Raw genomic sequence first — 14,223 nt, 5'->3', positions numbered from 1 at the left:
CCCCTGATAATGACGGACGTTGCTGTCATTCCTTTAAGCACTGTACCAAAAAAAAAAAAAAGCCTTCCCCTCAGGTGTTCAGCACCAAGAAAAGGTTGTGATAAATTCTGTATCGAGAGGGTAGATCAGCTTCAAGGGCCATTTTTGTCCTTATTTTGGATGTGGCAGTCACTGCTGGTGCCAGCAGAGATTCTGGTCTGAACCGCAGCCTCTCGTGGTCTCGCACCATCAACACGGGGCTTGGACGACAACACCTTTGGCTCCCTACAAACGAGCTGCACTTGCTCGGGACTGAGCTCAAACCTGCCCCGGGGCCCTGGCTCTCACCGAGCTGCACGTAGCTCAGCCTCGGTGGTGCGGCTTGCAGCACCGCTTGCCTCGGGAGCAGGATCAGTGCAGAGCTAGGTAGGACCTGCTCCTGCTGTTGGGATTTTGGTGTTGGCCTTCACTTACCAAAGCGAAAAGACTTCTTTTTGTTCATGTATCCACTGCTGATGCAGAGAGAGAAACACCCGTCACGGAGCCAGGTTTCTGCCTAGCACTCATCCCACTGGGAGCCCCTTGGCATCTTTTATTCCCAAAAAGTCCCACCCTGGGCAGCACCCCCGCGTGTCGGGAGGGAGGGCGATGGGACTGCCGGCCCCGGGCGCGTGCAGAGCTGTCCACGGCCGTATCAAACGTTCTCCATCTCGCTCGAGTCATTGATTTGCTGGCTCTGCCTCATCAAACGCCATCGCCAGTCCCTGACATGAAGAGACCGGGGAAGATTTTACTCTGAAACAACTACCTGCATACTGGTAGGATTAAAAAAGAAACAAGTTTGAGGTCTATTCACATTTAAACCTTCAATTCCACATGGAAAGTTTTACACAGAGCTTCAGCAAATTCTGCTGGAGTAGGAAATACGAAAGAAGACATAAAGCACAAGAAGGGGGATTAAATGCCTGATGTTCTTATAAAGAGGAAGAAATCTTGCACTTAAACGTAAAGATGAGATAAAAAACAACTCTGTTAACCAAAATTATCTGAAACCTGAGAGGTTTTTGTCACTGAACTCCCAATTTAACTATTTTAATCAGCCTAACACACTGCCACCAAAACTTTTGGCTGTTTGGAGTCTGGCTCAAGGCTTCTGTAGCTTCAGTCTGCCTCTGCTGAAAAGCTGTTCAGGGCTAAGGGCACTTGCATTTCTCATTATGTTCTTCTAACAAAAGCAGAGAACAGCTGTGAAGAAGTGTCTTGTGTGGTCAACGGGAGAAGTAGGAGGAGGCAGAGAAGCAGGTCTTTGGCAGCTCTGGCGCTTAATGTGCCTTAGGCTGATTTTGAAGTTCTTCACAGAAATAATAATAATAAAAAAGGTCTGCAATTCCCTAACTGTCCATAGAAAACTCCTGCCCTCCCTTTTCTCTCCGCTCCCCTCTTAGTTCGCGCTAAGGATGCACTTCTCCGCCCGGTTCACATTTCAGTGTCGGCAGGACTGTGCTGCCTGGCTGAGTGGCCGTTTTTGGAGGACGCTTGCCCAGTCCCGTTCTCCTGAGTCCCACCGTTGAGGTTTGGCTTCTCCTGCAGCTCAGGTTGCTCTTGGGGGGGCATCATCAACATCGTGTTTCCCTGGCTACCGTTTTCCGTGTAATATGGGTCTTCAGCCTAAACAGGTACATAAATAACAAAGGCAGAGTTAGGGAAGGGAAAGGGCTGACAGCAACCGGCTTGGATTGCAGGCAGCGGCTTGGCTGGCTGCCCGCGCTTCCTGGACAGGAGGGACAAACAACTGCAGGCATGGGAACCTGCTCTTGCTGACAAGAAGGGGAACAGAGGGCCTGAACCATGCCGTGGCAAGATGAAGCAAGAAAACCAGCCAGGAACTGCACTTTTTTTCTCTCCTGGACCTGAAAAGAGAAGCTGTCAGGTTTTGTTGTTTTCTCATACAAAGGGTTTTGGAGCTGACCCTGCCTTGGGTTTGCAAAGCTACCCCGTGACAGACCACCTCTGCTTTCCACTTTGGCCAAGTAAGAAGCACCATTGAATGGAAACTATGGAAATTGCCTCTTTTTCTTTCCCTATCCTTCTTTCTTTCAGCCTTCTTTCGCAGCAAGGTGCTAGCAGAAGCGCAGGACTGCCCTCCAGCAAATGCAAAGACATGCTGCGTGGCTTGTTACTGCTATTGCTATAAGGAGCAGATGCCTCTGGAGGATCTGGAGCAATAGCAGACCTGCCTGCGTCCCCCACCACGGTAACGTCCCACGTGTCGGACTGTGGCAGGACTGATAGCAATGCAATGGGCGCTGGTGGTCCTGGGCTGCGGGCGGCGATTGCCAGCTGGTAGCAGATAGCCCCGCTCCTTGTTTGCTCAGTGGCATCCAGCACACATGGAAGACTGCCGAGCTTCCTGCCCGCCCCGTCGTTTCGCTTGGCCCCTTTGCTGACACCCTCATCCGTGGCAGGGAGATGGGCGTGCGGGACACATCTTACCTAGAAACTGGATTGACGCTGCCATGCATTTACATGGGCAGCTCCCAGCCATGCATTTACGTTGCCTTTCACTTGCTGCCAGCATCCAGGAGACGGTACCTGGAGGCAGCAGGCTCGAGAGCACAAGCTGCGATGTCCCTGCCTCTGACACATGCACTTGACTTCCCAGCTGCATGTTTTGCAAGCATCCTTTCTGGCAATGAAATAACCTAACGGCTTCCCAGGACACAACTGTTCACGTGTCCACGAGCAGCGATGGGGAAAATGCATGGCCCATCCTCACTTTACAGAGGGCTCACATCCCCAAAAGTTACTGGTAGGGAAGAGTCCTCGGTGGTCAGCCTACCTGGAAAGGGGAAAATGGAAGTAGGAAATTTCTTTCTCTTTCTTTCTTGATATATTTTATTACCATTGCTTGTTAAGTGAGGGGAGAAATAGCCTTTTATACAGCATCGGTACAAGACAGACATATAACTCAAACGCAGAGAATGGAAAGTTAAAGTGTGTCACTTTTAATGACAAATTCATAAGATTTCGGTGTCTCTGGAGGGGGTCTTGCTGGATGAGTTCTTACTGCTGAGCAAAAATAAGTGTTAGACCTAGACGTACGAGCGAGAAAGGGGCGGTTTTCCCACAGGAGCAATCAGCTAAGAATTAACTTTAGAAGGCAAGAGAGGGTTCCCTTCACCCTGTACAGTCTGGCCTCCCCGCTCCTGCCCTTCACCTTGCCCAGGCTGACCCAGCCCCGGGTCACAACGCCCCGTGCGCCGGCCGAGCCGTCCCGTCGACCTGGGGACACACACACAGGCTGAGGGTACCGAGCCGCAGGGTGCGGGGCAGCCCCCTCCTCTCCCACCCAGGCACCCCTCCACCGCCCCGGCACTGCCGGGCTCCTCTCTACCGGCTGTTCTGCCATCTATAAGCACTGACCAGCCTCTCCCCCGCAGGGCTCCAGCTCCGCCGCTTCATCAGGAAATATCCAGCCAAGCCCAGGAATGCCAGCATCAGTCCCGATGTGACCAAGGCGATCAGGGTCTTCTGAGAAAAGTCCTGGTGGTTCCTCACGCTCCCCCGTTTAATGGATTTTATTCCAAACTGGAAAAAAAACAACAAAGAGAGCCGGGAGGCTGACAAACAGGAAACATGTGCATCTGCTGAACAGGCACCAGGCTTAAAACAATGCTGCTCTTCACCTCCTTGTTAAACTTCACGTAAACAAAGCTGGGCTTTGCTACCCAAGCTCGTGAGCTTTGCACTTGCCCTGTGAGCTCTCACATCCTCGTGGTCTCATTTCCATCCTAGTGTCTTCTGTGGCTTAGGGAAATTTTCTCCCTTGGACGAGAGTGTTCAGGCCCTGAGATTTAGGGCGTGCATCTGCACGGCTGAGATATCTCTGTGCACCACTGTTGCAGCTCTGTTGGCTGCCTATATATAAATATATAGGCAGCCATGCCTATAAATGGCAGCCATTTATATAGGCACCTGGAGCTCAGCTTTACAAGCCAATGGCAGCCTCACTGGAGTGTTGAGAGGAGGAATTAATTAATGTCAGCGTGGTACTTTGAAGAAGCAGAGTGCCAATTACATCCTAAGAGTTATTGTTGGAATCTAGGCCTTTTTTAAGAAAATACTACCAAATTTTACAGTAACTATTTCAAGCATTTCTGCCTTCAGGGGTTGTATTAGTGCTCTTACGGCGCACTGCTGCCTCGCTGCAAGTCTGGTGGTTGGCTCCAACCATCTCATGTACCAACGTTCAACAAGCACCTCCGAGATGGAGGCAGGTTCAGGTCTCAGCCGTCTGGCCCAGCCTCAACTGACCGTCTAAAAATCTCCTTTCTCCAGCCACTCAGGTCATCCCTTTTTCTCAGCTGAATTTGCTCAAGGAATTTACCTTTTCCCAGAGAGACTCCTGGAGCACATCTGTAGCAGGATCTGCAAGGTTTAAAAGAGGAGAGGCACATTACATGGAGGGTCACGCTGCAGTATTGAAGAGCCTGGCCATTGCTGAACACGGAGGAGCTGTGAGCCCCTTCGCTGCTCTGGAGGCAACACCACGGCTCTGTGGATCTAGAGAGACCCCAGAAGAGCAGTAGTTGCAGAGAGAAGTTGCAACCTCCCAGGCTGCAGCTGAGGATTTGTGTTCCACAGCCTCTCCCCACAAACAGTCCCCTCTCCCATTGCCCACATCGAGGTCGTTATCCAGCAGTGTCGATGACAGCCAAAGGAATTAGCTCAACTGACCTCTCTCACCGACGAGGATGAGCAGCATACAGTCATGGTCCACCTCAGATTTAGCGAGCTTAATCTGGCAGGGGGAGGGAACGTGGTGGGTGCTCTCTTCACATATTGCACTCCATAAGTCCGATCCTTTCGTCTCTAAAAAATCTTTCTGCAAAATTTTCAAACAAACAGCCATTGAACCAACCAAATCGACTAATTCTCCATCTCAGCTATGCTGAAGATGTACCTTCTACTGGTAATGATGTTGTGCATTCACCCTTTGTGTTTTGGTGGCTTATCTGTGCTGTGCAAAGCTGAGCAGAAGCAGCAACAAGTGACAAACAGCGCTGGGCTGGGCGTCAGACCTTCACCTCCCACTTCACCACTGCTTGAGCCCCAATACCAACACCTAGAAAATGGAGATGCTTACTTCTTGTTTCTTAACTTAATGAGATTCAATTAGATGATGATATTATTAGCAACTCTTGCAAACGGCATTTAAACAAAGCTAAATTTAGGATCTGAATTGCACGGCAAGTCCCTCCAATTTTTGGACTGAAACAGCCGCCTGAAGAGCCCTATTGTTTCAGAGTCCCAGGCAAGGGCTGGGAAAGGAGGGAAATAACAAAGAAGCATTGAGCCTTCCTGTTTAGGAAATGTCTTCAATGTTTTTGCTAGGTTGCTGATCAAAGACTAGGCAAAAAAACCCAAATTTCTCACATTTTAGAGCTGAACCGACTCTTGGGTGGAAGAGGAAGAGGAGTGAGGAGCTGCAGCCTTTCCCTTCTGTGGGCCAATTTCTGTATCAGACAGGATAAGCTTTCTCCTCGGGTCTATTTTCAGCCACAGTCAGGCTTAGAGACAGAGCCCACAGTTGCTAAAAGACGTTATCAGCTTCCCTAACATCCTCCCAGCTGGGGACAGCATCTGAACTGTGGTCATGCCCACCCCCTCGAGACAGAGAGCAGCTCCAGCTGACTCCCCTGTCCTGCCCCTGCCCTGCGCTCGCTCCCCGGGAGGTACCCACCAACGTGGGGCTGCGAAAGAGGAGAAAACCCTCTTGTCTTGCAGTGTTGTGCAGAGCCAGGCAGCTCAGTACCTTCCTCTCTTTGCCTTAGAATTGCCTCAGTATTGTGCTCGGATCGCCACATCCTCTTAGCATACAAAAATGCAGAAACTTGTCCATGGGAGAATAACAAACAAATCATTTTCAGCTGTTTCTGTAGAGCTTGGCTTGGGGTGAGAAAGGCCAAGATGGAACAAGAGACCCAAGTGTGTATTTTCCTTTCTCTGCTGTGGAAAGAACTCATCGGAGTGTCAGAATTTCCCTTTGCAATTAGCAGCACTGGGTGCCAGCTTATTGCTCATTTGCTTTGGGAAAGGCCAGCAGGAAAGCAAGACACGGCACGGTCCCTCCTATCTGCTCTCCTCGCAGACGCTCTTATCTGGTTCCCAGGTTCAGCGGCTGCTGAGCCTGAGCTGGTTTTTCCCACTCGGTGATTAGTTGAGCTGGAAGCATGGGAGAGGTCTGCTGTGGGGTGAGAGCTCCCAGAAAAACACGGTTGGAAGTGGGGCAGTTTGACTCGTTTCACGTGGCGGGAGGGTTAAGAGTAGGTGCAATGAGATACAGCTCTGTAGGATGTTCTGTAGGTTACATACGCATCCATTTAAGTATGTGCAGGTGTGTAATGCGTGCATAATTGCTAGAAACCCGGTGCCCGGCGGTGCCGTCGCCACTAGATGGCATCTGTGATCGGAATCGCTCGCTCCCGGAGGAGTTTCCATGTGAATTCCTGCTAAAGTGCAGTCCCTGTCAACAGGAACAAATCTAAATGCCATTTAATCGCCAATTTGCAGAGAAAAGCCAAGTTAGAATTCACTCATCCCAAGCGGTGGCAGTACGGCTGACCAGCAGAAGTAAAATTAATCACCCTCAGTTTATACCCAGGGCATTGCCGAACCTGCTGTCCCACAAGATCCAGCACCATCTGGCCGCTGTTGCAGGTTGCACCTCCTGCATGAAAGGTTTCTTTCCTCCCACCCACAACAGTGTCTCAGCCGGACCCTCTTCTGCTTTTATAAAAGCGTCATTTTTGGTGCACAAGGCCAAGGGCAGTTGCAGAGAGCCTGGGATCCCCTGAGGAGCTGGTGCAGATGGGGACACTGCTCTGCCACCCGTGCTCCTTCAGATGCCCTGTTTTCTTTCCTAGGGCAGTTGGCAAGACAAAAAAAGGCACTTGCCTTCCAACAGGAAGAGGAAGAAGAAGAACAAAGGCAATTTCCTGTTAAACATGGTGGGAGATACTTTAGAAGCTAAACTGACCCCAGAGCTTAATCATGAAAAGGAGGTTTTATGCAACCAGGAGGTTGCATTTCCCCTGGGACTGCTGGGATCGTCCCTTTGGGATCCTCCTGGGACTGCTGGGATCTGTCAGTTTGGCGCAGCTCAAATGTTCTGCCCCAGGGATAACGGTGTGAGCTCCCCACCCCAAACCGACCCCCCAGGTATGGTGGGTGACCCCATCGCTGCAAGCCTGAGAGCGCTGCAGGAACCTGCCCTCGGGTGTTTGCTTGCAGCCCCCCTCCTCCTGCATGTCCCCCCCCCAGAGACGCGTGCCCACCCGGGGCTGCAACTCACGCAAGTGTTGGACTCTTTGAGCTGCAAGCAGATGGCTCCAGTGTCACTCACTTCTTTGACATTGTGGCATGTGATGGGCTGCAAGGAAAAAACCACAGTGGTGGTATCGGTGAACTGTCAGGGGGGTGTGAGACAAGTCCAGCCTCCTCGCGGTCCCACAGCCCACGGTGCCCAGCCGCATCCTCACCTTTGGGATGTCCCTGTCTGTGTGCAGTGGCATGGTGGCAGCTGAGACGCGAGGATGCCCCGAGGTGGCAGGAGAGCTCATCAGAGCCGACGTGGACCCTGGGGTTTCTGCCGTCGTGCTGGGTCGAGTCGCTGGGCTCTCGGTTGTGGGGACCCCTTGGCTCGTGTGGTCTGGCTCCGAGGGGGTGCCCAGCAGCTGCGTGGGCGCTTGGCTGGGCTGCAGGCTCGTCCGCTCGCTGCCGAGCCCCGGGGAGGTGGGGCTGGCTGCCAGGAACCTGGTCGTAGCTTCGGTTTTGAAGAAATGCAATGAAAAGGATGCATGAGAAAGCTTAAGTTCTCTAAAATCAGTGCGTGGCATTGCGATGACTGAAGTACAATATTGATTTGTCATAGCTGGCGGTACCAGAACATGTTATTGGCCGTATAAGAAATGCGCATTAGACTTGCTTCAGTTACCTAATTGTTACATGCGCTTCATAATCTCTTTACAATGGGCTAATTTCCTGGGCATACGCTGCACCACAGCACGGATGCCATCGCCCGACCTCCCCTGCATCGCCCTCGCCTCCCCCTTGGCCCAGAGTCTTCACAAAGATGTACTGACTTCAGACGGCATAAGAGAAAGGCACCGTACATCTGTGCAAGGGTCCCTGCTTCACAGCCCTTCAGAGCTTACCGTAACGGCTGGCAGACCTCTTATGGGTGCCATTTGCTGAGCAAAGAACAGGTATGTTGAGATAAAAGATTAATGAGCATTTTGTCCCCTCATCTCTTGGCTGTTTTGAAAAGGATGGGTCTAAGCCGCCTGTCCTGAAGACAGCAGTGTTAGGTTGCCCCAGGTGGGATTTTCTGGACAGGATTAAAGCTTTTGACCATACTATCAGGCTCTTTTTTGAGAGCACAACCCATGCACTGACTCTGCGGTTTCTTAGGGCAAGCCTGTGCACTTAATAAATCTGATTATTAATGCAAATGCTACCAGGCATCACGGGGGGAGCAATTACCGGATGTCTCTGGTGTCGGCTCGGCACTGCTGGGGGCTCCGGGGGCTCCGGTGGCTGCCGCGCTGCTGGTGGCTTTCGTTTCTGTGGCTGGGGCCGTGGGTGTGGGGGTGTCTGTTGGGCTCCCAGAAGCTTTGCCTGGGGGCAGAGGAAGGTGTTAGGGGCTGCCGTCCCCCCCCCCCCCGGCCCCGAGCCCCTGCCTGCCCCCGACAGTCCCTGCGGGCAGGGCAGGGAGGCATTAGCTGCTTTCACAAATTTGCTTTCTTCTTGCCCCAAAATGGCAGGCTGCCTTAGAGCTCATATGGGAGAAGCTCAGAGACTAAACATTTCGGTTGGGCGAGTACCAAATTTTGGTGCAGCCCTTGCAGAGGCTCCAGGGCTCCTGGGGCGACACTGGAGGAGGACGGGCTCGTTTCTGCCCTCATCCTGCCTGACCCTCGGGCTTCCCGAGGGATGCACAAAGCTCTGCACAAAGGTGGGTTTCATAGTATTTTGGGTTTATAATCCTTGGAGGAAAGACTCAGGCCTTGGAAGAGATCACTTGTGCGCCTCAGGAAAAAATAAGTTGGATTTGCAGTTGCAGGCACAATCTCAAAGTAAATAGAAACATTCCCATTGGCTTGGGATCAGCTCTGACTCATGAGCAAAAACATCTTTGGAGGTAAAACTGAATGTTTGGAGAATGGTTTGCTGTTCTAACTTAAAGTTTATATATTGCTTCCTGCTACGTTACAAAGGTGACACTTCCAGCTTTTTCTTCTGAAATGAACTATATGAGTCAGTGAAAATGCATTTCTTCCCATTTCTTAACCTTTTCTATCCTTAAGATCTATTTCCACTTTTTACAAACAGCTTCAGTCTCTACTCCAGGGCTGTTGCTGTTTAAGATTCTTATCCAGACACTAAAGAGAAAATCATACAAAATACGTTGTTTCATTTGTATTTCTGCCCAGGAGAGCCCGAGCTCCAAAAAGAGTTACTTCATCCTTCCAAACAACCCTTCAGGATGGAGCAGCACTGAGAGATCCTGAGCTGGGGCCCAGCACCAGCGTCAGGGCAGCGGCTGGGCTGAATGCAGCCCCTGCCAGTTAAACGTGCATTTACGTGTTGTGCACTGCACTGTCGTGCACTGCACTGTTGTCCTGGCAGGATTTTTTCTGAGTTGGGGTGTTCGTACGTGGCTGGATCAGGTCCAGAGAACCTGGACGGTTTATGAAAAGCAAAGACTGAGATCACCGCAGTTCATTTGGGCAATGGGTGACAGCAGGCAGAGCTGCTCGGCTGTTCCTGCAGCCTGTGGGTGGTTGTACCAGAGGGTGCTGAGGGGGGAGCGTGCCCCAGCCCAGCCCCACGGGGCCACCCGTGCTGGCGCATCCCGTCCCATCCCATCCCATCCCATCCCGTCCCATCCCATCCCATCCCGTCCCATCCCGTCCCATCCCATCCCATCCCGTCCCATCCCGTCCCATTCCATCCCATCCCGTCCCGTCCCGTCCCGTCCCGGGCCGGCCGGGCTGCAGCTGCTCTGGGCGCGGGAGCACCGGGGGGGAGGCGGGGGCCCTGCCGAGGGCTCGGTGCAGGTGTCTGGAGCTGGGATTTAGCTTCTGGCATGGCTTTCATTTAAGGGAGAAGTTTCTTCTCTCCAAGACAATTCAGTTCCAACTGGTTAAATCACCACGTTTTTCTGACGAATTTTAACAAATCAAAAGCAGGAGGCATGACTGCATGCCCAGAATAACGAGTAGCACAAAGTTAAATCCACGCTTGGCACACAGCTTTGTGTTTGCATGGCCATCAGCAGGAACCTGTACATCCCTAGAACAATGTAGCGCCTGGGCTTGACCTCCCCAAGTGCCACAGCCACCCAAGCACCTTTGAACTATTCCAGATGTTTGTAAAGCACCAGAGGTATTTCTAATCAAAGTCTTTTCACCGCTGAATATCATAAATTGAAGCCTGGATTATTGCTCAGTGTAATTTGTGAGAAGACTTGTCACATAGTATTTCTTTTTCTTCCCTTTATTGTAGTGTATGCAGGCACTTTTATAGAAAACATGGCTAAGTTTTCTGAAACCTTAGGACTCATGAGATAAATAATGATCCAGATGTGAGCTGGATAATCCACATGGTGCTCAGCTAAAGAGGGTCATTTATTGCACCATACATTTTTACTAGCTTTGCTAAGCTTTGTCAATTTGTTAGTATTAAGGGTTTGAGAGTTTAAGCCCAGCCGTTTATTAACCTCAGAGAAATCTTCACCTGGTGGTGCTAGCACATGCAGGAGAAAAAGCATGCAGATATGTGAAAGAAAACTGTACTCCACAGTACCTATTGTATTTACCTATCTAGCTTTTAAAAAGTAAATGCCTCTGATTTTTAAAGATATTTTCATAATGGGGCTTAGGAAGTATCTCAGCTCAAACCAAATTAAAAAAAAGCAACAATATAAATGTTAAAGTAGTTGACTCGGTCCAACACTCATCCCTGAGCACTAAACCAGGACCGTAGCAGGCAAAACTCTGCAGTGGCAAAGGCTCAGGAAACAGCAGAAAAGTTTCCGTAATTTGTGCCCTACTCTGCACCCACAGCAAATTAAACACGGGGGTTTGTCCCCTGCACCTCCATCCCTGCAGGGGACCCAGACAGTAATTCCACCTCCTGTGCTGATCCCGGCTGATACACGAATCTCTTGGTAAACCTTTTGATAAACCTTTTGCTAACCGGGTGCCTACTTCAGTGCTCCGACACGGAAAGCCTGTGCCAGGGTAGTTTCTCGACTTCTTCTGTGTGTTTCACGAAGTGTTTTTCCAAGCTCAGCCGGTGCACCAGAAGGGCTGCGGCCGAGCACGGCAAAGCGCCGCAGGTGAGCCGGCACCGTGGTACCGCTGGTACCGGCGGCTGCCGAAGAGGAGGGTGAGGAAGCCAGGGGAGCGGGGAGCTCTGGAGCTGCAGCCAGCCCGGGCTTCCCGCAGCAGCTCCGCCGAGGGCTCCAGCCTGCATTACTCACGCCTTCCCAGTTTTACTGCTCTCAGCCATGTGGCAGGAATTCAAGCGGGTGGAGCTCTCTTCCCTCTGGAAATATCTGATAAAAATCCCTTCCCTCCCCCTTTTCCTTCTCCCGGACAGGATATGGGTGTGGGGCCGCAGTCACGCAGGGCGCCCAGGGCAGGGGGCTGCGGGAGCCCCCCGAGCCGCTGCGCCAAACCCCAGCTGCTGAGCCAAGGTTGTCTTGGGCTCGGGGCCTCTCCGGCAGCGGGGTGCTGCTCAGGAGCCCGACGCCTTCCCTGGGACCGAGGTTGCTCCTGGCTCGCGCAGGGACGATGTGCAGCCCTCTGAAGGACGTTAAGCTCAAGTGGCTGCGAGTTTTAAAGCGCCTTTTGCTTCCCTGATTTTTAGAGCCTTTCTAGATCTTGTAAAAGGAATGAAGGAAAGAACGACTGTTTTAAAATGACAAGAAAAGATATTTTTTTAAGAATCAAGTTGGGCAGAGATGAATAAAAAAGATATAAAACAGAAAGATAATTTTTTTTTTTTAAAAAAAGAACATGTTTGTATTAGGTACAACTAGAATATATACACTCTTTTCCATGTAAGTTTTGAGACAAGCACAGGACAGCTCTACACGTGGTTTATTGATACCCAATTTTGCCACCGTGAACCGCTCACAGCATCACCCGGAGGGTTCTCGAGCAGCCCCGGAGCATCAGCCCGCTCTGCGGACCAGGGACAAGCATAAAGTTCTCCCACCCTCACTGCAACTCAGGGGTTCCCCAAAGGATCAGGCAAACCCCAGAACTGCGTATTTCACATGCGATTCACTCCCTGCGAGGCTGGGCGAGGCTGCTCGTTGCTCAGAGTCAGCGTGCAGTTAGCAGCTAGTGGGTACCCGGCCTCGGACCTCCCCGCGCCGCATCCACGCGTGGCATTTGTGGAAGACCTCGCCTGGCCCAGCGTGGCACGGGGGGGGGTTCCCCTGTAAAACGCGTGGCTTTAGCTGAAGCTGTCCTGGGGGCAGGTGGAGGCTGGTCGTCCCCGTCCCACCCTCGTCAGCGCTGCCAGGAGCCAACCTGAGCACAAACGCCCCAGAATTGGGATTTCCCTCCGGAGATGCACAACTGAAACCTTCGCTTAATTCACTTGGACTCCCCAAAGAGATGAAGAGCCTGCAGAGCCCCAAGGATGGGCTCCCTCGTTTTTCTCTGCTCTGCACGGCAGTTACATTGAATAGAAATAAACCTCCTCTACTTTCCAGCAAGTGCTAATAAAGCACCATAATATCCTGCAGAAATGTGGAACATTGGCTGTGCCGGCAAAAGGAATGACATTTTGCAGCACTAAACCCCCTGTCGCCCGGTAGCTTCGTCTTTACAAAGGCAAAGCTTTTTATCACTTTTGTATCACTTTTGCTTTGTACTACAAGGAACTCAGGTTTTGCATTTCAGGTAAACACTTTTGTCTTACACCCTCGCTCGCTGCTCACTTCAGCCCAGCCAGACAGTCTTGAATTTTATTTCTCTCAAATAAAATTGTTTTTTTTTCCTTCCTGTAAAATTAACATAGACTGGAGGGTCAGGCACAACGGCTCGGGTGAGCAATATACCTTGGCAGCAAAGGGAACATGAAAGGAGCACCGTGAAACAGAAGAACAAAATACAGCAAATTCTTTCAATAGATCTAGTCGCTCACATTCGTGTAAGGAAAAATTACATTTGAGGAGACACCCGCAGGTTCCTGGCTCCTGTCCCAGCACAGTGTGCAGCACACAGAGTGCTGCTTCACTTTTTTGAAGTCCCTTTTTATTACTTCATGGTTGTTGGGTTTGGGACAAAAATGATAATATTTCCCTAAAATATAACCCTTTAAAAAGTACTACCTGGAGGAAATCTCTGTATTACTATTCACTTTTTCATATGATGAATATTTGAAGAACTGGAATAGGAGATGTTAATATTTATGGAGATGCATTTGGTTTTCAGAAAATGTTTAGTTCCTACCACAAAACAAAAGTAAGGCTAATTTACACCAATGCAGACTGAGAAAGGACTTGAACTGCGGCTGCACTTCACAGCTGTGCACGCTGCATTTGCATCCCCTTGTGTTATCTGCAATATTACAGGGAGCTCTTATATCCTGGTTGCTCTCCTTTTCAAACCAGCAGCATTTGCGGTTTGCAGCACATTGCTGTGAATGTGTTGGCCAGGATGCCCGATGCAGTGCTGGTCTGTCAAATGTCACTGCAGTGTTCTTTATGTGAAATTGCAATCCCCACTCATTAAAATGCATCCCCCCAAGCTGCTGTCTCAGAAGTTAGAAAGAACTTGCCCCATGCACTAGTCTCACGCCGCTCAGTGCTTGTAAGCCTGGTATTTTCTGCAGTCAATACTCACCAGACAACTCCACAACACAGAACGCAATCCAGAAAAGCTGCCTCCACTTCATTATTTTTAAACTTCCCAAGAACAGCATTCCGGCTCGCAGCTCCCACTAAAACTGGATCTGGCTGTGACAGCTCTTGGATTTTCAGTCCTGCAGCAGCTCTGAGCTCATGTAGCTTGGTTTGAGTTCAAGCCTTTGAGATCACTCGGCTGTGGGGTGGGTTTCTTTTCAGGGGTTGTGCTTATGGTTCAAGACTGCGAGGTGGAGTTTCTCCGATTTGATTTCACAGTTTTATACAGTTCATGGCAACCTCACTATCACTTAGGT

General features: G+C 50.8%; 1 protein-coding gene across 1 annotated transcript; it reads right to left on the bottom strand.

Annotated features, from left to right (window-relative positions):
* Positions 1 to 1,455: 1,455 nt before the first annotated feature.
* CD34 (CD34 molecule) lies at positions 1,456 to 13,986 on the bottom strand. The gene is made up of 8 exons (XM_072844983.1): positions 13,908 to 13,986; positions 8,524 to 8,664; positions 7,521 to 7,804; positions 7,334 to 7,411; positions 4,717 to 4,864; positions 4,367 to 4,407; positions 3,403 to 3,567; positions 1,456 to 1,647 (listed from the first exon to the last, which is right to left on the bottom strand). The coding sequence occupies exons 1-8, from the start codon at positions 13,984 to 13,986 to the stop codon at positions 1,456 to 1,458; spliced, it is 1,128 nt and encodes a 375-aa protein (XP_072701084.1).
* Positions 13,987 to 14,223: the final 237 nt, after the last annotated feature.

This window comes from Ciconia boyciana, chromosome 23, assembly GCF_034638445.1.
Source record: "Ciconia boyciana chromosome 23, ASM3463844v1, whole genome shotgun sequence".
Taxonomy (NCBI): domain Eukaryota; kingdom Metazoa; phylum Chordata; class Aves; order Ciconiiformes; family Ciconiidae; genus Ciconia; species Ciconia boyciana.
Note: the sequence above shows the minus strand (reverse complement) of the source record. Positions and strands in the feature narration are given on the sequence as shown.